Here is a 25,800-nt window from a genome sequence, read left to right as displayed (position 1 = left end):
ACACATGGGACAAGCACACACGTAGGCGGTGGGGGAGGAAGCATCCTGGACACCTCCGGTCCTTGTTTTGTCTACAGTGAAGGTCTGAATGAGCAGAGTCTTACGTAAAAGCCACTCCACAGTGTCCATGGAGCACAGACTAAAACAGGGAGAAACGACATCTTGGGGTCTTGCTAAGGAGCCCCGTGTGTATGTGCACAGCAATGTTTTGGCTCTTAAGAGGCGTGTTACTAGATGACTCGGTGCCTCCCATCGCTAACAAGCAGGAATAAAGCATGTTATGAATTACACGTACACCTAGGTAGAACCTTGACTGTCGTATGGAGCAGCCTCAGTCTGAAAGGGGTAAAACCAACGTCAGTGCAGCTCCGGGCTGGGCTCAGGCAGAGGAGGAACCAGTCCCTCTTCCAGACAGACCCTCGTCCCCACAGGCCACCCAGTGTCACTCAGTACCTTTCCCCTGCGCCTCCTTCAGCTTCGTGGTGATCCACTGCATGGCTCGGGCAGAGATTTTGGTTCCAAAGTTTCTGTCAAACGGGGAAGGCGCCCCGCCCTGTTGCGGTAAGAGTTATCAGAAATGTTAGTCACGCAAAATATCTTACCGGTTGTTTATTTTTCAAAATGAAATGGGAATAAAATTACTATTTGACACAAATCACATTTTTAGGAGACTCAAATTTGTAAATACGGCTTTTGGGGTTTTTAGGGATTTGTTGTTTGTAAATTTTACCTCCTCATGTATAGTTGGGACCAGACAAAAGCCAGCCTGGTGACCCCTGCAGCCTCAGCTGAGCCCATGAGGCAAGCATCCTCATTACTTCAGAATCTTCTATCAACTTCTCAACCTTATTTTGGGGCAGCGAGTGGGGGGTCCCAGTTTCCTTTAAGAATCTGGTCAGTTCTGGGCTCACTTTTACAAAAATATTTCAGGAGATTCAGGGACCCTCTGAAATGAACGTTGGGCGAGGTGAAAAGTCCCTAAGTCACCCACAGGAGTGGTGGTGAGACGGATGTGTGGTCAGGAGTCTGGGCCCGACTCCAGCCCACCTCCTGCTTTGTCATGTGAGGCACGCGTGTAAACCAGACAGTGCACCCCAGCGTAGTTTCCACATGCTACTGCCTTTGTGCAAATAAACGTCACTTGTGTGCTACTCCATTCTCAATGGTGATGAAGGCCCAGTATGGAAAGAGGGGCTTAATTTGAATAAAGTTTTCATTAACTGGTATCACTGTATGAAAGCTGACCATTTCCCCTAAAATGCCCATCTACCCAAATATCACCAACAACAGAATTCCCAAAGCCAGTGCCATCTGGTAGGACTTCTAAGTGGAACCACAACAGAGTTCGCATGTTTTTAGTCATCTTGGGATTTACTTACAAACACACGTTTTCCTCCCCCGACATGGCTAACATAAGCTAAGACATCCGTCTATAAGGAAGCCGCGAGAGTGACAGCTTCCTGGCCTGCCGGGTGGCGCCCGAGGGCCGCGCGCAGCTTCCCCACCTGCTGCATGTGGCCCAGCACGTTCTTCCTGCAGTCGAACACGCCTTTGCCCTCCTCCGAGTACAGCTGGTAGATAAAGTCGGTGGTGTAGTTCTCACTGCAGCTCTCGTTCCTGAGACACAGGGAGCGTGGGCTCAGGGCCGTGCCCCCAGCGGCCACCCCAGCCTCATGCCACCGTCTTTTCTATAAAGGGCAGCGGACTCGTGAAAGAAATGACTTGGAAATCTCTTTTTAAAAAGACTGCAAGGAAAAGGGAATTTCAAGAAGCTACCCTTCAGTTATCCAAGTGCACGCGAGTTTTTCACACAAAACAGTCCCTCTGCTTCCTTGGCCCTGCATTACTCCGAGCGAGGGTCCTGGCGGACACGGGCGGCTGGCTGGGGTTAGACCGTGACACTGGTTCCTTCAGAGCAGCCAGGTCCCCCCTGAGGGCAGGCAAGGGGCTGCTTACCTGAGCACGAGCCCCCTCTGAATGGTGGTCTTCATCTTCTCCGTCAGGTGCTCCACGTTGGACTAGGAGAGAGGGCTCCGTCAGTCACACGGGAAATCCAGCGAGAGCCGGCTGCGTGCCAGGCCCTGCACCGGGTCCTGTGCCACCCTAAGTGATGAGCGGAGCAGCTGCCCTCCAGGTTTATATTATTGTGGCAAGGACAACAGTGCATCAGGTAGGGACAAGTGCAGTGGCGAAGGGGACAACATCATGTTGCTGCGCACGCTTGTTTAGTTGAGTGGAGCTCAGCTTTCATGGAAAACACTTTCCAAAATAAAAAGGTTTCCCTCTAAAAACATTAATTCATGTATTCTGTATGCTTGCCCTCTGTGTCCTTATCTATTTTCACGACAGTATTTTCAACTCAGAGGAAAGTATGAGTCACCTCACTTTATATGGAATCGGATACAGCTGCCGAACGAGCGTTTGGGGGTAGGCGGCAACAGAAATTTACAAGACTCAATTTTGCGCACAAAGACTCTAAGGAAGAAACTCTATCTTGAGAGAGAAAACACAAAACAGGTGGTATTTATGTATCAGCAAATCCCAGTCGTGATTACATTCATTAAGCCTCTGCTACATTCCCAGAGCTGTGGCATGTGCTGGCCAGGCGTCTTTACACAGGGGTTTGAAGTGGAGTAATTCAGTATTGTGGAGAAAGTCACAGCTCAAGGTGGCAAGTCACAGATACTAGTGAAAACATCCAGTGTCCCTCTCCTTGACAGAGTTGGTTCAGAAACAACAAAATTGTGACCTGCATGGAGCCGTGTGCATTGCAGTTGTGTTTTACTTGCCAATGCCTGTCCTGAACAGGCTGACTTCCAGTATGTGCCCGGGGGTCCCACCCCAGCCTATCCCTGTGCCACCATGGGGGCCCGGCCGCCCACCGACCCCACAAGCACTGGCCCAATTTGCCCTCCAGCCAAAGCTGGGCCCCGAGAAACCCTTGCTGATTTAGAACAGGAGGCACCTGCAACAGCAGTGTGAACCCTAGCGTCAGCTGTAGATTGGGGGGGCTGATGGTGTGTTCCTGGGGGTCCATCGGCTCTCACGGGCCCAGTCTGGAGGTCTTGTGGAGGGAAAGCTGTTTGTGTGGGGGTAGGGGCAGCGGGTATACAGGAAACCTCTGCCCTAAACCGAAAACCGCTCTTAAAATACCTGCTGCCAAAACCCACCATGTTTTAAAGGAAAGGAGCTGCAGGGAAGAGCAGGAGGCAGCGCGCTTCCCGTTGTGTTGAGCCTGCCGCTGTGTCTCCCGCAGTGTCCCTCACTATGTCCAGGACTAACAGTGGACAGGGCCACAGTTGCTCTGCCCACGCCCGGACCACAGGGCAGGGGAGGCCGTGGGGAGCCTGTGAGGTCGCCGGGAACGCTGGGTGTTCTCCTTAAGCAGCCAGTGGCCTACAAAAAGCACGGCGACTGCCTAGCGCATGACAGCATGGCAGACAAAACTGCGTGGGCTGTGGGACAGTGGGAGGTGCCCTGGGTCACATGCTCACACTGTCACCATAGACAGGGCACCGCCCAGGACCCCGACTCCGGGATGTGGGTCGTCCAACCTCTCAGAACACGCAGCACGAGGCAGTGGCCCCGGGAGGACCCGGTGACAAGCACGGCACGTACCTGCAGGTCCCTGATGTCAAAGGGCTCCTCGAAGATGTAGGCGGCGTCGGCGCCGGCAGCCAGGGCCCCCATGTTGGCCAGGTAGCCGCAGTACCCGCCCATGGTCTCGATGATGAACACACGGCGCTTGGTCCCGCTGGCTGACTGCTTGATGCGGTCACACGTCTGGCAGAGAGAAGGACATGGGTCACGCCGGAGCAGGGCCTGGCCCTGTGGCCACAGGTGCCACACCAGCGCCCACACAGCTGCAGAGGCCACCAGCCCCGGCCCCAGCCTCAGTCACTGCCAAGCTCTGGGGTTTGGTTTCATTCTGAAAAGCTCCCGTGACCTCTGGGTCCGGTCCCCTGCAACTGACAGGGAGAGTGGCTCCCACACAACGGCCCCACGCGCCTCCAGACACAGACAACAGGTCCCCTAAGGCCACCAGCCGCCAGCCTCCCTCAGGAACACAGAGACGCCTCACCCACTGTCCCGCTGCGGTGCCCCTCAGGCCCTGCATCCCGCCGGCTCTGTCTTTGGAGCCTGACATGCCTTCCTGGGTCCTCAGCAGCTCCTCCTTCTCCCAGCACCTCAAAGCCTTTCTGCAGACCCCAGCCTGCTGCCTCCGTGCCCTGCAGCCCTGCCCCAGACCCCGAGGGACGCCAGTGACCATGGAGCAAGGGCCAGGCTGCAGGCCTTGCAAGCGAGGAAGGGCCTGGGGCCAGGGCACACGGCAGCTGTAGCAGCCGAGCAAGACGTCGTGACCTCAACCCAGTGAAGTCACCTCGCACGCGCGGCCTCCAGAACCGTGACAGCACTGTGACAGCAGCGAGTGGTGAGGCGCCATGTGTGTGGACGTCTGTTACCGCGGCAGGGGACTCGCAGGCCCCTTCCTGCCTCTCGCGCCGACCCAGACAAGAGTCACTTCCTCAGGAAGCCATCTGCCTGCAGGGACCAGCGTTGCTGCTGGGACACCTCGCGGCCCTTCCTCACAGAAGCCATCGCCCCTCAGAGACCGCAAGTCCCATCAGGGCAGGACTCGCAGGCAGGCTCGGCCCGACCGGGAGCCCAGCGGCGCCCGGCAAATGCTGGGCAGCGGCAGCCAGTGGAGGAACAGGCGACCCGCCCGCACACCTGCCAGCCAGGGCCAGTCACACAGGCATCCCTAGGGGGTCTGAACAGCCCTTGGGGGGGGGGGGCGGTGGTGCAGGACCAGGCGGGAGGGTTTGCACAGGGAGGCACAACGCTGCTGGGAAGCCTGCTCGAGTGCTCTGGTCACGTGTGCGGGTCCCTCACACAGGCTCCGCCAAGGTCAGCCCTGTACCTGTTGGGTCAGTTTCCCTGCTGGAGCCCCATCTTCCCCAAATAACCCGATTCCCTCACAATTCGGCACGTGCTCCAGTAGGCAGCTGCTCTGCGGCCTCCAGGAGCCGAGACGTTAGAGCAATCGGGCACTGAGGCAGGTGGGGATGACGTCGCACAGCCTGAGGACCCGCGGCTGCCGCAGGGCGCACGCGGTGCTGGCAGTGGGTGGGGGGGGGAATTCTCAGAGGAACCCTGCGGGGGGTGGAGGTGGACGGAGCAAGGCTGCACACGCCGGTGGGATGCCCGGGCCCCCCAGAGCTGCAGTCACAGGTTCCCCCTAGCAGGCCACCTAAGGCAGAGATTACTGTCACCCAGGCAGAGAACAGCATTATAACAGCTTAGTGGCAAAAGGACACGCCGCAAAGCAGCTCTCCTGCAAGGCCATCTGAATACATGTCTCTTAGCAGCGACCCCTTGATAAAGAAACAGGAGTGACCCTGATGACCGAGCCAAGGTCTCTGTGAGCCACCAAGTGTCAGAACAGTGTCAGCTGGCTGGCACTGTCAGCCTGTGGAGCTTAGCCACGCCGTTCCTAACTTCTCTGTCCGTGTCATCTCACTATGTCTGAGAGACCAAATTCCTTTCTTCTAAAAACAGTGCGTCATCTCAGCCTCACCTCATTCAGTTACTAAAAACAGCCCTGCCAAGTGAGAGGCCGCAGCAGCAAAGGTGCCGCTGACCAGAGCTGGTGGACATGGTGGGGAGCAGGCTGTGATGCTGGGTGAGAGGAAGGGGTCTGGGAGGGCAGTGCCCCTGCCTGGCCCACATGCCGCCTGCCAGGTTCATGGCGGGGATGACCCCTCCCGCTGAACGCTGACGCTCTCCAGTGGTCCACGGACAACTGAGAAAAATCTCTGGGCATCGTCCCAGTGGAGGGAAAACCTCAAGTGACAGTTCCAATGCTGCCACAGTGGAGGTCAGAGCGGTGCTAAAACAGAAAAAAAAAACCCCATGGACTTGGCTGTGGGGACACAGCCAGTCCTGCCTCCTTAACAGGCTAGGAGCTTGGCCTCCCATGACTGGTGCTCCCAGGAGGTGCAGCTCCTTGGGGACTCAGCTGGACAGGGCCAGGAGGGGACCCTTGCAAAGCACAGACGGCTGACAAAGCCGGGGTCCCGTGCCAGGTGTAGGGCCAGGCGGACCTGGGGCGAGCAGTGGGGGAGATGCTGGATGTGCCCGTGGGGCTGCTGTATGTGTCTGTCCGTGACCGTGTTTCACGTGCCAAGAAACAGAACTCCAAAGACACACAGGGCAGGGCCCCTGGGAGCTTCCAACTTGGGATGGAGGCCATCACCCTCCTGGGAGGGTGAGAGCAAGCCCACCTCCGCCAGCAGCGTCACTGAGAAAATGAGCGAGGGGCTCAGATGTGCCCATCAGTTTAAGAGCGAGAGATGCGGGAGGGCAGGCCCCGCCAAAGCCTTCTCCTGCTCTCCCCACACGGCCATTCAGCTCCGGACAACGGACCTGGACCGAAACGGCCGGCTCCTGAGGGGCTCTGCAGTCATGGCGGGACCGTCTAAAGGAGGCGGTCACTGTCACGGCCCCCTGCTTGGCCACCTTCCCTTTCCCTGTGGGGGAAGGACCACGTCCCACAGCAGAGGCCTCATGTCCACTCGCTGACCAGCCAGACCTCACGCCCACCCGACTGGCTGAGATCCCCTAACAGGCGCACGCCTCGCATCACCTCAGCCCCAGCACTGGCCTGCAGACATCCCAGGCCCTCGTCCAGGTGGGACACAAGTGACCACCCCCAGGGCACTGACAGAGCATCTCGTTTCTAGAGAACAAGGTGGACTCCCCCTCAGATGGAGAAGCTGGGAAAGAGTACCCTGCCATGGAAAGTGGGATACAAACTCCGCGAACGGGGAGAAAAGTAGTAGTAAGAAATTTGGCTGCTTCATTCGGGGCGATCAGCCGGCTTTCCCCTTCCAGCTCCCACTTGAGGGGAAACAGAAAGACCCTCCAGGCTCATCCTGGGCAGTCAGGAACACAGGGTGAGAGCAAGCACACGACGGGGGACAGCGTCCTTACCTGTACGACCGCGTTTATGGCGGTGTCACTGCCCAAGCTCAGCTCTGTGCCGGGGACTCTGTTGCTAATGGTAGCAGGCAGGACACAGATGGGGACACAGAGCTCCTGGTGGCTGCCACGTGCCTCGGCGAACATGACCGAGCTCTCGAAAGCCTGAAGCAGGTGTGGGTGATCAGCAGGCACCCGGCCCCTCACCTGCCGTCACCAGGTGGGGCCGAGAGCCTCCGTGTGTGTGTCAGTGGGACAGGAGGCTGTGAGCTTGTGCTACGTGAGAGCCCAGGTGTCCCGAGGGGACTCGGGGTGCAGACCTCAGCAGGAGACCTGCCAGTGCAGGGCACAGTGTGGAGGCCTCGGCCGGGGCGCTCCCCGCCCAGCACGAGGGGACGTAAGCAGGAGGCAGCAAAGCAGGGCCGGAGGCAGATTCGGGGTTAGTGGTGGATGAACAGCTGGGCCTTTCTTGGCACCTCGGAGGTGAAGGGAGCCAACTGGGGCGGAGTCTCAGGGCCAGGCCAACCTGGTGACGCCCTGCACTGAGCGGGGCGCGGGACTCCACCGAATAACCCCTCGGGGAGACGTCCGGGTGCCTCGGCTGTGCATCAGAAGGGGCCACTCCCTGCATGTCCCTTTGCAATTCTCACACAAGACAGCCCCGAGGACCGTGGCCCTAGTTCCTTGGGAACCCCAAGGTGAAATTGTTCATCTCCAATGTCAAAAAAGTCAGCTGCTCGGAGGCACATGGCAGGGAGGGGACTGGCCATCTGCCTCAAGTGTTAATCAAATGCTCATTAGTGCCACAGGCCCACCGTCTACCACCCCCGAGTCCACAAAGATCCGGACACAGCCGGCGTTTGGCAGACATTTGTGGGCAAACGGGCCCATGTGTGGTCTCTATTTATCCCCCAAGGGGACCACCGCATATCCTGCTGCAGGAAGGGTCACGTGGGAGGCAGCCTGGGACCCAGGCCCCTGGACGGGCACGTGGCCCCTGCTGCCCCAAGGATCCCCAAAACACATTGGCTTCGTGCCTGGAGGGTGCCTGTGGCCTGGGGACGTGTGGACAGTGGGCCTGGGGGGGTTAGTCCAAGACGCCGGGAGGAAGGTGAGGCGCGGGGTCACTCATCTGCCCCACGGCCCCTAAACCGTCACCCCTCCACCCACCCAACTACTGCCTTGGGCTCCAAGTGGACATGTCTCACAGCGTCACGAAGCCGCCCTGGACACTGGAGCTGTCCACACTGAGAAGAGACTGGACGGCGGTTTAGGGAAGCAGCCCTGGTCTCCAATCTGTTTACCATCACAATTCCGGCCGTCCGGCCGCAGGGCTGTGGCCTCGCCAGCTGGCGGCAGTCACAGCCGCTCCGCACTCAGTGCACTCCACTGCTGTGACTGGAAGGGCAGTGTGCGCTCTGGGGCGTGAAAGCACCCACCTGGAAGCACGCGCGAGGGGCCCCTGGGCGCCCTCATCTTTCTGATGCGCTAAGTGCACTGGGACCTGTGTTCCGAGAGGCACCTGTGAGCTAAGCGCAGTGTTACAAGGACCAAGTGGTGGTGAGGACAACTAGACATGCAGACGCAACAGCCGAGGACACGAAACCATCTCGGTCTCCCGCCCTCAGCACCTTTGACCTTCTGGTCCAACAGCTCCCTGTTGGTGGTATCCAACACCTGGGGGGTCAACAACATCTTCATGCCAATGGCGCCCCCAGCCGAGTGCTGACAAAAAAAAATGTCCCTAAACATTGCAGATGTCCCCCGGGGGCAAAATCCCCACCCAGCTCTCTGCACTAGATGGGCTGCTGGTACTGGAGATGACCAGGTCTATACCCTGAGTGCAGCAGGGCCAAGCAGGTGCCACTACTGTCACCACAACATCCGCTGGTGGCCTGCCTGCTCAGAGCAACAGAGTGAGGGGGTCGGACAAACACAGCACTCGCTGGGGTCCTGGGTCCTCCGGGCGGATCAGGAGGGATGCAGGGCCCCCGTCCCATGGCTTGGCCCCTGGCCCAGCACGTCCCCCTTCCTACTCGCGGCCAGCCCAGCTGAGTTCTGACCCGAAAGCACACCTCTGAGAAGCAGTCTACTTCCCTTTGGCGGAAACAAACACGAGTCTGGGAGGAACAGCAGGTTCCACACGCCCGCTGGGCCCATGCCTGTCCCCGTAGTTTCGGGGCATGCTGAGTGCCCACTCATCCCCAATCACCACCAAGACCAGCGGACCGGCACCAATGGAAAACCGCCTCCTTCATCACCCCAGTTTTGAGAAACCAAGTGAATACAGCACCAGACCTGAAAGGTATGAAATAAATCCCAAGAGCCCGCTGAGGGAAGCCGGTGGGTAATCTGGAGTTTTTCCCTGGATATTTTGGTTTTCAAATTCTCGACAACACACATACAAGTATTAGATCTTTATAATCCAGAAAAACGTTCTCTGTAACAGAGGAGCCTGGAATTGCCAAGTGGGAGACTCTTGTCCTCGTGCCTGAAAGTGAAGATCAAATACCACAAGGAATAAACGCCAACCTGGGTAGGACCTGCAGATGACACCTTTCAAAGTCCCCCACTCCTATCCCCCACCCCGAATCCAGCCGGTTCTGAGGAGGTGACAGGTAGGAAAAATGAACTTCCAGTTGCTTCTACTGCAAGCTCAGTGGAAGCAGATTCAACATCCAGCACAGGCAGGGAGAAGAGAGGTCAAAACAAAGACGAAGTTCATTTGGGGACAGACAGGACCTTTCAATGCACAGCTCGAAGATCCATCGGGAGTGGAATTAGTCCAGTCGCAGCGAAAGCAGGAGTGAGTCACCAGGAAAGCAGGAGCAGTGGCGCAGCAAGCAGTTAGGGGTGCACATAGGATGGGTGCTCCAGCACGGGGACACAGGTGACACAGGGCAAGGCTTTTTAGTAAAAAAATCGCAGAAAATTTAGGAAGCAGAGGAGAGCAACGAACAAGCAGTAAGCGTTACTTATCACCGGAATTTTACTTTAAAAGCATTGTTTATATTTGTTTTTATTTACCAGCACTAGAAACAAACAGGATGCCACGGGTTTAAAAAAAAACAATCTTAGAAAAACATTCGCAAGATCTAGGTTTGCAAGGAAAATAAAACTTGAGAACTTATTGAAAAAATTTAGACACCAAATTAAAAAAAAAAATGCATCTTTTGGATACTGATCTTCAAACTCCCATGCGATTTCCCAAGTGTGACTTACAAATATAATAACAAGGATGTATTTGTATGTTTATTGCCTTTCAATAAAAAGCGCCTTAAAATAGCACCAATATTGTTTTAGAGGTAATTTAATATCCCCAATCTGCAAAGGGGAGAATGACGCCGGGGGCCTCAGCCGAAAGTATAACTAATGCTAAAGGTAGATTCAAGTCAATGAATAAAATTACAAATACCTGGCTCAGATTCTGGCCTCAAACAGGGCCATCGGACCAGGCATTCAGCGCAGTAAGGCGACAGAGGCTACAAGTAAGTTTGGCTCAACCAAAAAAAAAAAAATCACAAAACTAATTTTAATGATTATCCAAATCACAAAACACCATGACTCATGACGGCCTGAGCTGTGGATGCTCACTGTCACACAGGGACACGTCGTCGTGGCCATGGCATGAAAAAAGAGTGGTACGAATCTTTGGGAGCTGGATCAGAGATGGTCAGACTTTTTTTCATACTTTTCTGGCAGCAAACCAACAACGCAGACCTGGCGCTCGTTTCTGGTGCACTGGTAGATAAAAGCGGGCTGAGTGCCCTTGGTTAGCGAGCGTCCATGCCACCTGCTTTGCTGGACACACACTTACGTCGGTGATGGTGTTCAGGGCCGTGTCGGCACCGATGCTGAAATCAGACCCCGGCACATTGTTGGAGACGGTGGCAGGGACCATAACCATAGGGACACAGAACTCGTCGTGTTTCTGCCGGGCGGCTAACAGTTCCAGCAGTCCCAGGTAGGCCTGTTGGACAAGCATGTGCACTTGGGGGACAGGAAGGGGAGGGGGCAGCAGGCACTGACAACCGCCAGAAAGTGAACGTGGAAACGGGGGTAACGTCATCATGGGGACAAGCAGCTCTTTAAGCACAAAGGGGCCCACAGGACATCATCATGTAGACGTGAGACTACGTCCCTTATTGGCAAGGGTCTGAGTATCCAAGGCTTGCATTTGCTTTCTCTGAAACGAGACATCAGCATGGGGCTGACCTTGGTGGAACAGACATAAATTAAGGTGGCACAGACACAGAGCAATGACTTGGCCACATGACTACCTTCCTCTCTGAAGAGCCCAAGGGCTCCAAGTTCAAGAGAATCATTTCTATTGACTTGAAGGACGTGGGAACTCACTGAGCAGATGAACCCCTGCCAAGGAGCCAGCGTCACTTCCCGCTGGGCGAGTCCTGGCCCCCGCCACGCTGTGTGTCACAGTCGTCCAGCGGCAGTCGGGGCCTGGCTGGACGACCCCAGCTCCCGAGGATTCTGGCGGAGCCGGGACTGGCCACGCCGTGGCAGCGCGCAGCGCACAGCGCGGACGAGCCAGCCGGCGAGCACAGGTGGGACGGACGTACCTCGAAGCCCCCGATGATGAGCAGTGCGTTGATGCTGTGCGCTTGCATCTGGGCAGCGATCTGCTCCAGGTACTTCCCGGGGAGCGTCCTGCAACGGTCAGACAGCGCAGGTCAGACGGCCGCACACGGCGGCCGCCTGGCCCCATCCGCGCGGCCGGCTGCGTGGCACTGAGCACGGAAGGTCTGCTCTCTCCTCCCTGTGGCTGGTGGCGAGCAGCCTGGGGGGCCACACACAGCAGGAGTGGCCAGGGATCACGTCTCAGAAGGTGTATTTTCAAAAGAAAACGGGAAATTTTTTCTTTCGGAAGAAGCTTTACAGCTGTCCAAAAGAATTGTACAGCCTCATTAGGTTGAACAAAAACACAGTAACTTGTAAATACTCGTAACAAGTATCGTTTGAAAGGAAACCGCCAGCTCTGTGCCTTATCCAATCTAATCTTTAAAGTCACACCCACTCATATTTGTTGCTCCCGTTTTATCACCTATCTCAAACACGCCAACAAACAGGATACTTGGCCACGCCCAGTCCCACGAGCCCACCCAACTGTTCCAGTCGTTTCAAATTCAAGAGAGAATCATTTCTACTGCCTTGAAAGCCAGGAAATGCAGTGTTTGTACTGCTGGTAGATTTATAAGAAGCCTCAGGGCACACACACAGGCCTGGGGGGCAGGGCACACGACTGGGCATCACATCAGCAGAAGATCCTTCCCAGGGTCTAGAGAGAATCAGCAGGATGGGCTGTCAGCTCACCCAGAGCTACAAGGACGGCTCATAAAGCAAACAGCGCCTGGGGTGTCGCCGACAGGCTGCAGTGGCACAGCCTGCTTCCACCGTGGGCGCTCCTCTGGGGTCTGGACAGCAAGCTGATGGGGAGAAACGGCCACGGCCGTTCCCAGGGACAGTAAGCCAGTACCAACAATGCTGATTCTAGTTTACGTGGTACAGTCTCCGCAGCTCAGTGACATCATTTATCTTTGTCACCTCAAATGAGATGCAGGATTTCTACCCAGCATTTGATTCTTCAAGTAAGAGGATAGGAGGAATTTGGGGAGGAAACGGTTCCCAAGTTTTCTGCCTCCTGGGGCAGGGCAGGATGTGGACTAGGGCCCCCTCCTGCGGGATCCTTTTCCAGCTTCTGTACCACTGCTGTCCTCTAGGAGACGGCTGTTTCTTCCCCCTAAGAGCAGGCTGGAATCGAGGCAGGAGATTACCGTTTTGTCCCAAGAATGGAGCCACCTTGTCCGGTCCAACCTCCGACATCTGACCAGCCGATTTCTTTTATCTAACACGCAAACAGAGTGATACAGCTGAAGTGAGAAAGCAAGGGAATTAGAAGCTTTGTAATAGCCCAGCGGGCTGGGCGTCTGCAAGGATCCGCGAAGGGTTAGCAGACAGCTTCCATCACGGTGCTGCAGGAGTTAAGACTTGAACCAGAGACCAAGGTCCAACCACTGGTGAGGCCAGGCCCTGCTGTCTACACTGTATCTCTGCATCTTAGTCCTGGGTCAGAAGGGTACTTGTGCTGGCCAAATCCTACCTTTGGGAAGTAAAAGAAAAATTAAGATTATCACTTTTTTCTATGGATGTAAGACGCCGGCGAGGTATGTGCACCCTGTCCTCGGCATGCCTCAGCCTCCGGAGCTGGGCCTCCTGGCTCTCCTCACCTCCACCCTCGCGGACCTGTGTCACGATTTTAAACACCACCTGTAAGCCGACGCCCCACCCCCACCCCCCCCCCCCCGCCAAACGTGCATCTTTTGCCCACGTCTCTTGAGCCCCCAGAAACCACCTCTCTCTGCTCCCCGACGGCCCCCTTCAGACGCCCCCAGACTCCACTTAACACCTCCTAACCTCAGTGCCTCTCACATTGCCCTGTGTCCATCCACTGCAACTCAGGCCAGAAATGGACTCATTCTCGCCTCCATTTCCACCCCTGTGCATATTTACTGAGCAAATCGTATTGGCCCTGCCTTCAAAACACACACAGACCCTAGAAGACGTGTCATGGACTCAGTTACCAGGAATGAACCAAATCCCCGCATCCCTGGCCTAAGTTACAACAGAAGCCCCGCCCCTCTTAGTCCCCCTATAGGTCAGCATGGGCCACGTCCCTGCTCAGATCAGGCTTCTCAGGATATGGGCCAGAGTCCTTACATTACCCACCAAGGACCCACCAGCCTGTCTCTGGGACACTCGCTCAGCCCTTCGACCCTGAGTCTGAGACGACCACCGCCCACACCAGCCCCTCTGGGTGTTCTTCTCTAGCACTGGCCACTTCCTGCGTGCTATTCAGTTACTCCATCTGTTTGTGCTTAGCTTCCTCTCCCTCCCTAAGATGCAAACTCACGGGGGCTGCAGTCCTGTCTGCCCTCTTAGCTAACAGGACTCCGCCACGTGAGGGCTCGGTACGAGGATGCCCAGCAACCAGGGGAGTGAACACTGTGGACCAGGACGCCCTTGGTCTAGCGTGCAGCCCCACCACGGTGTTTGAGACGCTGCCCTGCCACCTGGGTCAAGTTAACGTCTCCGCACCCATTTCTCACGTAAGGAAAATGGGGACAACAGCTCATATTCACTGTGCAATGTAAACAGGTTAACACACATCAATCCCGTGGGTGCACCGAGAGCCTTCCCTAGGACGGACGGGACCCTAAAGCAAAAGCTGTGCTCCCTACCCAGTGGAGTCCCAGGTCCCCCATTTCCCTACGGCGTCACGTGCCCCTGTGCCGGGCGCCTCCTGAGGAACCCACCTGGCCTTTGGCGAAGCCCTCAAAGCCGTCGTACACTGCGAGCATCCTGTGTCCAGAGGAGATGCCCGCACGCACGGCCGAGCGCACGGCTGCGTTCATCCCGGCAGCCGGCGCACCCACGTTGATGATGCCCACATTGCAGCCACTCTGCAAGACAGGGGGCGTGTGGCACTTGTCACAGGTGTGTCCCCACTCGTACTCATGTACACTCAGGAAGTGGCCCGCCTGCCACCAGCTGCCAGCCACCAGACATCCATGGCAGGAAGGCAGCAAGGGACGGGGACATGCAGCACCACCACCCACCTTCTGGATCTGGGAGTCTGGCTTCTTGATGGCAAGCAGCTTGTAGGTGTTGAGGTTCCCCTCGAAGCTCCTGGAAGAAAAGAGGCTGCTGGACCAGTGTGGAATATGGATGGCGCAGCAGGGAGCTCACCCGGGCAGCCGGAGTGCACAGTCAGCAAACGGCCCCACCCCTCAGAGGAAGGGAACCAAATGTGACCCTGAGTCCCACCAGCCCTCATGGGGACACAGCACCATGTGTTTCCAGTCACCTGGACACACACAGTGTCAGCGGGCTAGGGAACAAAGAAATCCATACGCTCAGGTCTCTTACCCAACACACTAGACACTTGTCACTTATCATAATGCTGTTAGGTTCTGACACCCACCCCAGCCCCGCCACCCCGAAGAGACAGACAAACCATTTCCCCTCACTGTCACCCGGGCCCGCCACCTGCAGACTTCTCACAGACATGGGCCGAGCACAGCCTCCCGGGCCTTGCGAGTGGCCCGGCTGCCAGCACACGTCCCCACGACAGTGTCCTTCAGGACAGTCACCTTCCGCGTAGCTGCACGGCCTCTTTGAACCTCCCTTCATCCATCGCCTTCTGTACGTCCTGGGTCTTTGAGGAGACGACGAGAGGAAGAAGGCAGTATCAGAGGCAGCGGTGCGTCCTCGCACCCAGGAGAGAGGCGGGCCCACTGGTGCCTTCACCCCGGCCCCTCACACCCAACCCTCCAGGCTGGCGGCCTGGGGTCAGCACATCTACACCAGGCTGTGGCCAGCCTATCACTGCCAGGCTCAGGATACTTGGTGGAAAAGAACTTCCCTTCCACAGGCTTTTGGAAATGATGCATCTAAGGTCACGTCCAATAAACCCTGTGACTTAATTAATCACCTCTCTATATGTTATAAAATGTGTATACTTCAGAGCCCCTGGAAAGACCCAGTGGGGCGACAGTGACAAAGGGACTCTGAGAAATAACCAACAAGAACAACTTCCACTGTGAGTTCCTGAAGTGGGACATCGTACCCGGGGCCAGGAGGTGGCAGGTGCATGTGGGGATGCCACCTGAATTAGCAATGCCAGTGTCCATCACAGATTTGGACGCCCTTGGGGACAGGACGGCAGGACATGCTGAAATCTGAGGACAGGACATCCTGGCCCGCTCCTCAGTCTCCTTGGAGCCCTTTTCCTGCATTTCGCCTTTGACTTGTTGACAGAAACCCTCACGAGTGCTTCCAGCACAAGCTTTCCTCACAGACGGGGCTCCCTTTCAGGGGACGGTTATACTAAGTGTCACAGAATCATGGAAGGGCCCACGCGCTAGAAAGCCTGCTGCTGCACCCACGAGGCAGTGTCTTGTATCTGGGGACGATCACTTAACTCCCTGTGCCTCCCGCCAGCACCGGGCACGGGACCGAGGCGCCTGCTCTCACCATCTGCACGCACTCCACCAGGGGCACGCGCACCGCCTGGTTCCCGCTCAGTGACACCACGCAGGCCGGGGTCTCTGGGGTGGCCTGCAGAAGGGCAACCACGGCTTCCACCCCCATGCGGCTGGCCTGCAAATGACATTGACGAGGTCAGTGAGCCCACGGCCCGGCCAAGGCAGCCTTCCCCCTGGAGACCCCCAGGCAGGTGTGTCCACGGGCTCCTACCCCCAGTGCCTGGGTGTTTACACAGCCCCATGTGTTCTAATCATGCCCATCAACCTCCCCGCTGTCCCCCGGATGTGTCCCAGCCAGGTACCACAGTCCTTCCCACGGCGTCTACCTCCCACTAAGAGATCCCAACTCCACTAAGAACTGGCGGGGAGGGGAAGGCAGGGGACCGTTGGGAGCTGAGTAGTCTCCCAGCGACAGTGGGGCCAGAGCATCCGGGGACTGGCCACCCCAGGCTGCAGGCTGATGCTCTCTGGTGGCGCTACTGAACGTTAGTCAGTCTCTGCAGCGAGCTGGTTCTCTGTACTCCCAGATATGTCCCTGTCCTTGTGAATTTGCCGGACAGTTCCCGCTGCACTTACCAAAATCCTGTCAAAGGCCGAAGGCGTGCCGCCCCTCTGCACGTGTCCAAGTATGGTCACACGCGTGTCGTAGCCTAGCTGTGTCACCACCAGCTGCGGGAAACACAGATGGGCAGATCAGCTCCCACCAGGGGACAGGGGGTGGGGGCTGAGAACGGATTTTCTACTTTTTCTTCAGGTATGCATGGTACAAGCAGTTCACTTCCCAAAGGAATGCTCAGTTTAATGGCTAGATGAACTTTTTAAAAATCAACGGTTTTATCAAATAAAATCTTTATTTTTTTCCTACCTCTCAAATGGACATAAATATGATTGAAAACAACACTGTTTCTATAGCTTGTGTTGAAAGTATGATTAACACTTTATAAAATGCGAACGTTCCCCTGAATCGCCCTACATTTGTACAACTGTATTTGACAAGCACAACCCAGTCAGTCAAGGTGCCCCCCCACCCCCACACCCGGCCGGGAACCCCATCAACACAACCGTGTCCCCGAGACCTCACTGACTCCTCTACAAAAACAATGGGGTTGGCTCCTGGGAATTCCTTCTGGCTCTCATGGTCCGCTCTCTCTCAATATGTTAAGACTCAGATGCACAGCTGGCCCGGGAACAAAGGCGGCGGAACAGAGAAACCAACTTGCAAAGCCAAGTGGTAACACCCTTTGCCCGGAGAGGTGGCTTCAACCACAGCCTGTCCGTCTGTGTCCCAGATGTTTTGTCCAGAACGAGCCCAGTTGACTCCGTAACTGGGGAGCCCGGGCGATCCCATCACAGGCCTGACAGGCCAGCACCCGTGCCTGAGCCTTGTGGCAACAGGACGTGGTGTGGGCCTGTCTGCAGGGAAGGGCCGTGACTCACGTGCAACAACTGGGCTTTCTTTGTGAGGACATGCTCAGCGCATGCTCCCCGGGGTGGGGGTGGCGGTGGGAGGGGACTGGCCGGGACAGGACTCGTGGTCGGGGGTGGACCCTCCTGGCTCTCAGGGCAGCTGGTGCCCAGAGCAGAACCCGCCCCGTCCCGCCATGCCCCATTTCCTCTCTCTGCCGGGGGAGCTCTGGCCCTTTGGGAATATTTCTCCAGAAGCCGGGAGCGGTATGATTCTCATGTCACTAAAATTATGAGTCAACGTGAAAATATTTTTAACTGTCAGGAAGAACACAAATTGTTTTCAAAATAATAATGGCAAGTGCCAAACCCAAGCCCTGCCAGTCGTGTTATGGTGACCCGGTCCAGGCACACTCACCTCCTTGATTTGCTCTGAGGTAATCGGCTTATTCTGGGTATCGATTGCTCCTTCGGCCACAATGATGATATTTAGTCTTTTTTTTCGGGCTCGGTTCTAAGGAGACAGAAAATGAAGATCCTAAAATGCTTAAACTGTTCTTAACAACAACAAAACCGTGGCAGGGCCCCACCTCCGCCCCTTGAACTGGCCTCTTGCCAGGTAGAACCGTCACCTAATTTCACAAGCTGTTTCCTAATGACACCGAAAGAAGGTGAAGGAGCTCTGGGTGAGCGGGCGCAGGGAGGGGCCTTTGAGACCTGGTGATGTCACGGCACGTGAGGTGGCCCCAGACAAGCACCCCAGATGGAGGTGAGCCCAAAGGCCGGCTCCCCCACCCGTCTCCCTGCAAACCAGCTTCTCATCTCTTTCAAAAACCAGACTTCCTGCCACCTCCTGTGATCCCAGCCCCTACCCAGGAATTCTCTGCCATTGGGACCAGAAGATACTGCCCCCAGGCCTGGGCAGGAGGCAGGTGGGCACAGAAGGGAGGGGAGGAGAACGGCGAGCCCAGCCGGGCCAGGCAGCCACCCTGCCACCCTCCTGGCAGGGCAGCCATGCGGATGCTGCCCTCCTGGGCTCAGGGCAGTCACCCGGGGGCCCTGAAATCACTCTTGGCCAGTTTGCTCTCGCTAACGCCCCGAAGGAAGGAGTATTGGCGGCAGGTGTGAGCGGCGTGGGGCAGTGAGGCCCAGGCGGGCAGTGTCGGAGCTGCCCCTGCCAGGAGCCCAGAGGATGTCCCCTGCTGTGCTGTCCTCACGGGCTGCCCCATCTGTGCTGCGGTCACAAATACATGTGCTGCTTGGTTTGGGGGAGCTTTCATTATAGACATTGACAGGTGTGCTATACCTTGAAGAATGCATTAATCAGAAACATTTTCAAAAAGGTGTAAAGATGAAGACTACGAGAGTGTGTATTTTAGCATCATCTGAAAATGCAAAAACGGAAGTAATAACACATCCAGAAATAGAGGCTCGGCCCGACAGCCACGCTTCAACCACAGCACACGACACCGCCGAGCGGTCAGAAGCAACGGAAGGCAGCCTTGTCTGTGCACCTGGGGCCCCCGCCTGGAACAGTGCGTCCCCTCCCTGACCCGTCACACCATTGCTAAGGAGCCCCACATCCCCACCGTGCAGCTGAGGAGCGTCAGACCCAAAAGGTGAGGCCCTGTGCCCAAAGTTACCCTGGGGGTGGCAGAGCCAGTACCCAACGCCTTTCCAGTCCCATACTGAAATGCCTGTGAGACTGGGGCCGCCTGGGGCTTGCTTCCTGGGCCAATTTATCCAGTGAGATCCTTAGAAAAGCCCCCACAGTGCCACATTAAGGACCAACAAAAACCAGTGACAGGTACAAGATTACAGCTATTATCCCATAGGAAGCAATTAAGTGGACGTCCTCTGCGGCACACAGGACAGGCATGCCACCCTGACCCTACACACTCAGCCGCGTGTCTCCCAGCACCAGCTGTTGGCAGAGAATGCCACCAGGTACCCAGGTCAGACCGGGAACAGTGAGCTCCCTGTCACGCCTGTGGTCCTGTCCATACTTTGGACACTCCCCAAGTCACCGGTCTGGTTACAGCTAAGAGCTCCAACTTCAGACGGGGGTGATTCTTCCTGGGAGAAGGACAGTTCTAAGCAAGTTTCTTACACGGGGTTTTAGGTCAGCAAAGCTTATCTGGTACTCCTCCCACATCGGAGTTTCTGTCCTGAAAGCTGAACGCTGTTCTAAAGGGACACCTCACCTTACAGGACATTCACCTTACAGGAACAATCCACTATGACACGACCATGCCACAAATGATGGACAGGAGGGAAAAGACTGCTTCAAAGTAATTCGCCCACAGTTGGACCTGATGGTGAGCCCCGTGGTGGGGACACAAGGACAGAGTTGTCATGAGGTATTCCGCAGCGCTGTGGGGAACTGTGATTAAACTCAGGTTTGCTCACGCCGCTTTGTGGAGACAGAGTGGGGAACAGCTTTCTCCCTAGCGCTGATTTCGTTCAGTGGCCGCAGTGACAAGTTCCCTCCTCTACTTAGAATGTCAACATCTGCTTTGCGCAGAGAATGCAGCTGCCGTTTGTGTACTACTTTGGGAAGTGGGTGCCCGCGTGAACAACCAATGTATGTGGGTCCCCCCACCCACCCAGGCGAGGCGACCAGCGTGTATTTACGTCAGAACCCTAAGTCTCCACCGGTGGAAGCCTCTATCCAAACTGAGACCCGTGACGGTACTCACCAGCCGCGGCCGGCACAGCGTGACCCACATGGGGGCAGCCGAGGGGGCAGCGTCCCACTCACCTCTGACAGCTTGATGCACATTGTCTCCTGCCAGCCTTCCTCTGGCGGAGATTCTGGGAGGAACACCCAGTCTGCCCCGCAGGCCAAGCCGCTCACTAGAGCCAGGTACCTAGGTGGGGACAGCAGGATCTTGTGAGGCTGCCCCCGGCACGTGGCACTCAGGACGGCTTGGGCGTGCCAAGCACTGCCGGCTGCCCCACCCCTCCAGGGGGCATTTGCTATGGGTGCAGGGCTCTCCAGGGGCTGAGGGAGGGACCTTTCCACTTGAGTGCGATCTGCCTGCACGTACCCGCAGTGTCTCCCCATAACTTCCAGAACGAAGGTCCTCTGGTGACTGCAAAAGAGACAGGAAACGTCCACTTACCACCACTGGGGGCAGCAGAGTCAAGCACTCACAGCCAACCTGGACCAAAAGACCGCTTCATAATCACGGCAGGGACCCAAGCCTCCAACAGGGGGCCCACTTCCTACAGAAGTAAATGCTGCCACAAGAGCGGCTCAAACTCTTGTGAGTAACAGGGATTGGGCAGCGAGCACACTTTCTGGTTCCCAATTTTATAACATACAGTCACTGGTCCCTAGACACACTAACACTCCAGGACACTGCCATGCTCTGTCCAAGACCGTGGCCACCTAGGCACACACAGCCACTCCTCCGGTCCGGCACCACGACTGGACACAGCCCACAGCAAACCCGAGACAGAAAGCTTGATTGGTGCCCAGTGACTCCGGAAACTAACTGCTGTGGGTGGCCCTTCGGAACCCTGGAGAGATGACATGGCTTTCCCAGGCACTGAGGTGAGCTAGTCTCAAAGTCCTCATGCAGGAAATGGGATACGCGTGTTCTGCTGACTCTCTCACATTGTGATGACAGCTTCAGAAACTCTAACGCCATCTAAGGAGTTAGTACTTGTATAATGATTCTGCCAGAAGTCTGTGTCACCGTGGACAAAACATCACCACTTCATCCGCTTTGGCACGTGGCAGGTTAGAAATGTCACCGTGAGGAGACATATGGTAACACACACACTCTTACTCTCCGCTATTCCTGCAGGAGACCTGCGGGGCTCTACATAATGATGGCTTCGTCCTCTGTTTTCTAAAGTCTCTCCAATTAACACATTTTTCTTCTATAATTGGGGCAAGGGGGTGACTAACTTCATAAAACTGAAAATAAAAAGAAAACCAGAGAACAGTTTTCTTGCACTGGTTTCTAACACTCAAGTGACAAGTCTTGCACCAGGACACCCTCTGTGGAACCTTCCGGAGCCAACATTAGCACCCACGTCATGGCTCACCGGGCCGCATGCTACCTGCCCGCCCACCCGCCCCCTGGTCCCTCCGGGCGGTCCTACCTCTGGGCAGTTGTCATGATGGCGTCCACGACTTCGATTATCCGGTGCAGGGCAGAGTCCGTGCCGATGGTCATGTCAGTGCCGCAGAAGTCGTTGTCGATGGAGCCCACCATCCCCACCACGTTGAGGTGCGCATGCTTCTCTACGTCCCGCTTGTCAATCTTGCCTGCGGCAGACACAAGCCACACCGTCCATCACAGCGAGCAGCCCGCCCATCCCCCGGGGTGGGACACAGGATGGCCGTAAGTAGAGGGACCTGCCATTCTGGACACATCTTCTACCTATCGCTTTGTTTTCTCACAGCTCTGCACAACCGAATTCTGTACACTCATGGAATTAAAAGCCAGATAACGGTGGGTGTGATGAAGGGACAGGAGCTGTCACAGATGACAGCATGGGTACAAAATAGGGGGAAGGGAAGGGTTTACACCATGCCATCGGTGGATCAAATCTGAGTTGTCCAGTAACGGCCCGGGAGAACGGTGTGGCTCTAAATGTGGACACGTGACAATCACAGAATTAAGAAAATTAGGTACTTGAGAATAGCACATAACCATCACGGGGACTTCTCACAGGTCCATGGTGGTGTCTGCTTAACGCTGTCAGGAAAGCCCGACGGGGCGGGCAGACTGCGGTGGGTGTAGCTCAACCTAGGACCTAGGTGGCTAGTTTTCCTCTGTCACCACCAAGCCCACGTCAGACAGAGGCCCTTGCTGCTCGGGTCTGCTGGCCACTCATCGGTGGAGTTTACAGGACTCAGGGCACATGCCCCAGTGCGCTTTCAGCCTTTCTCACAGTGTCTATCAGCTCAGGCATACACCTCCGCTGGTCATATTTTGCGTTCACCTGGAATTATGTGCCAGCATCTACCATAGCACAGCAAAGTAAATATTCTTATTATCGTTATTATCTGAGGGCCAATTTAAGTCCTGAGGTGGTGACTATAAGATCTGACATACCACGAACACCTCTGGGACAGTGAAGCTGGTGGTATGCATGAGGTCAAAGGTCTCTGAAGGGAAGGGGGACCAGAGCGGGGGACAGAAACCCTTGGAGACGATGCACGCAGACGCAGCAACAGACCATTTTGGGCCAGCTCGCCCAGCAGCCCGCTCCACTCCTCCCGGAAGATATTGGCCCCGGTGAGGCTTCCGTCGCCGCCGATCACACAGAGGTTGGTGATGCCCAGCTTGACCAGGTTGTAAGCGGCACTCAAGCGGCCTTCCCGAGTGCGAAAGGCCTTGCAACGGGCGCTGCCGATGATGGTCCCTCCCTGGGAAAGAAATGAAATCCTGTCATCTGTCTCCTTCCAACTGGACACGAAGCTGGAGAGACAGGCACATGTGAGGACTGATGTACAAGTGGGACTTTGCAATTGGGTTTCCCTCCTCTTGATCTTTTGAGTGGGTGCACCATCAAAGCTTGTAGTTTTCCCATTTTTAGCTCCATCCTGGAATTCAATGGACAGAGACATGGGCAGCATGCCTGGGGGGAGTCAAGTAGGGCATCGAAACAAGGACAAATGGCAGCCATCAGTGAAGCATGCAGAGTAGAGTCTGCAAGGTGACGACAGCCAGCTGGGAAGCCGGTGGTAAGGCTGTGCAGCGGGGTGGGCTGGGCACCGTGCTCCCTGAGCCTAAGACCAGCCAGAGACGCGTGTGCCCAGCAGCCCAGGTAACAAGGCTCCCCCTCCATCTGCCAGAGCTCAGCACGACTGCAGGCACAATGGACAGGAACCTGTGAGCCAGCGGGATTTACTTTCCCACTACACCTCCCCCGCCTTAAAGGCCAACTCTTAAGAAAACTTAAGTTCAGTCATCCAAACGTCTGGGAGCGACAACTCATGATCTCTCCCACTCAGTATTTCTAAAATGAAGTTGTATTTCTAGTTGTATTTAGAAAAATGAAGGGCTGCCTTACAGACATCACGGGTCACTTATAAAACCGGGATTTGCACGCAATCCTTTAAGCACTTGCTCAGTTCAGAGAGCTCAGTCATCATCAGCAGGGACCCCATGCTAATAATATTGGGCAGTATGACAGGGACAGTGGTGTGACGTGGCACAGCACAGGCGAGCCTGGGGCGGCAGGTGCAAGGCGCAGAGCAGGGGTGAGCTGGTTCTCTGGACTTTCATTTGACCACGAGCAATTGAGGGTCACGTAATTCCTGACGACTGGAAGTTAAGCCAGCAGCACATAAACAGGGAGGAGACAGCACAGACAGGGCCTCAGGGGGAAAGAGGGTTCACTGAGATGCAGTCAGAAGGCGACATGCACCCACACGCACACACACAAACACACACGCACACACACACATGCACACACACACATGCACACACACAAACATGCACACACACAAACATGCACACACACAAACATGCACACACCCACACGCACACACACACACACGCACACACACACACATGCACACACACAAACATGCACACACACACACACGCACACACACACACGCACACACACACACATGCACACACACACACATGCACACACACACACACGCACACACACACACATGCACACACACAAACATGCACACCCGCATGCATACACCTGCACACACACATATGCACACCCGCATGCATACACCTGCACACACACATATGCACACCCGCATGCATACACCTGCACACACACATATGCACACCCGCATGCATACACCTGCACACACACATATGCACACCCGCATGCATACACCTGCACACACACATATGCACACCCGCATGCATACACCTGCACACACACATATGCACACCCGCATGCATACACCTGCACACATGCACACCCGCATGCATACACCTGCACACACACATATGCACACCCGCATGCATACACCTGCACACACACATATGCACACCCGCATGCATACACCTGCACACACACATATGCACACCTGCATGCATACACCTGCATACACACGTGCACACGTGTGCACACCCACATGCATACATATGCACACCCACATGCATACACCTGCATGCACACACGCAAATTCACACCCGCATGCATACACCTGCATACACACGTGCACACGTGTGCACACCCACATGCATACATATGCACACCCACATGCATACACCTGCATGCACACACGCAAATTCACACCCGCATGCATACACCTGCATACATGCATGTGCGCACACCCACATGCACACACACACACACATGCATGCACATGCACACCAGCATGCATACACCTGCACACACACACATGCACACACACACGTGTGCACATCCACATGCACGTACATGGGTGCATGCACACACACCACAACCACACTTGTATCTCCCATCTTCTGCACAATCACAATAGCAGAACGGAAATGCTCTTTTCATACACAGTGTGCTTTCTGGAATTTAGATGATACCACCCTGATTTTCTGCAAATATTTCCGTCCCTAAGCATGTATGTGTGTAATACTCTCCTTCAGTCTCTTTCCAGGAGAAACAGAGCAAAGAAGGTCCACGTGCAGACTTACGGATCTGTGGCCAGCATTACAACATGCACCCCACTAGCACCCCCAGCTTTACTGAGATGTAGTTGAGATGCAACACTGGGTAAGTTTAAGGGGTACAGCGATGAGTTGATACATGTGTAGACTGTAAAATGATGAGCACATCTATCGATGAGTATAAATTACCTGCCTTTTTTGTGTGAGAACTTTCAAGATTTACTCTCTTAGCAACTCTCGAGTATTTAATACAGCTTTGTTAACCTTTTTAAGGTATATGACATGATGACGTAATATATATGTGGACACTGTGAAACGATCACCACCACCAAATTCATGAACACATCCAGCACCTCAGTTACCTTCTGTGTGTGTAGTGAGAACAGTTAAGATCTACTGCCTTAAACTTCAAGCATACAACATGGCACCGTTAACTGCAGTCCCCACACTACGCATTAGATCCCCAGGACTCCTTCATCTTACAACTGCAAATCTGTACCCTCTACCCACCATCTGCCCATTTCCCCCTCCCCCAGCCCGTCTCTGTGTCTATGACTACAGTGTTTTAGGTCCACATGGAGGTGATGTCATGCAGTATTTGTCTTTCTCCATCTGACTTATTTCAGTTAGCATAATGCCCACAAGGTCCATCCATGTTGTCCCATATTGCATGATTTTCTTCTTTTTAAAAGGCTGAATACTATTTTATTTATTTTTCATATATTGTCCCATATTTTTTCCATCCATCCATCCATTGCACTAGCACCTCC

The 25,800-nt window shown here is 55.4% G+C and overlaps 1 protein-coding gene across 2 annotated transcripts in view; it reads right to left on the bottom strand.

Moving 5' to 3' along the window:
- The window catches only part of PFKP (phosphofructokinase, platelet), a 66,429-nt gene that overhangs the window by 3,991 nt on the left and 36,638 nt on the right, over positions 1-25,800 (bottom strand). The window contains exons 4-21 of one of the 2 annotated variants that reach the window (XM_033102151.1): positions 22,644-22,833; positions 21,561-21,726; positions 20,495-20,539; positions 20,206-20,314; positions 17,863-17,958; positions 16,617-16,709; positions 16,030-16,155; positions 15,147-15,211; positions 14,613-14,682; positions 14,310-14,456; positions 12,771-12,841; positions 11,559-11,646; positions 10,799-10,951; positions 6,994-7,146; positions 3,619-3,783; positions 1,957-2,018; positions 1,506-1,617; positions 454-553 (exon numbers count right to left, since the gene is read on the bottom strand). In XM_033102151.1, coding sequence (XP_032958042.1) covers positions 454-553; positions 1,506-1,617; positions 1,957-2,018; positions 3,619-3,783; positions 6,994-7,146; positions 10,799-10,951; positions 11,559-11,646; positions 12,771-12,841; positions 14,310-14,456; positions 14,613-14,682; positions 15,147-15,211; positions 16,030-16,155; positions 16,617-16,709; positions 17,863-17,958; positions 20,206-20,314; positions 20,495-20,539; positions 21,561-21,726; positions 22,644-22,833 — 2,011 coding nt within the window. The remainder of the gene's footprint in view (positions 1-453; positions 554-1,505; positions 1,618-1,956; positions 2,019-3,618; positions 3,784-6,993; positions 7,147-10,798; positions 10,952-11,558; positions 11,647-12,770; positions 12,842-14,309; positions 14,457-14,612; positions 14,683-15,146; positions 15,212-16,029; positions 16,156-16,616; positions 16,710-17,862; positions 17,959-20,205; positions 20,315-20,494; positions 20,540-21,560; positions 21,727-22,643; positions 22,834-25,800) is intronic. The other variant, XM_033102152.1, reaches the window with a different exon arrangement.

Source organism: Rhinolophus ferrumequinum, unplaced genomic scaffold (genome assembly GCF_004115265.2).
Source record: "Rhinolophus ferrumequinum isolate MPI-CBG mRhiFer1 unplaced genomic scaffold, mRhiFer1_v1.p scaffold_109_arrow_ctg1, whole genome shotgun sequence".
NCBI lineage: Eukaryota > Metazoa > Chordata > Mammalia > Chiroptera > Rhinolophidae > Rhinolophus > Rhinolophus ferrumequinum.
Note: the sequence above shows the minus strand (reverse complement) of the source record. Positions and strands in the feature narration are given on the sequence as shown.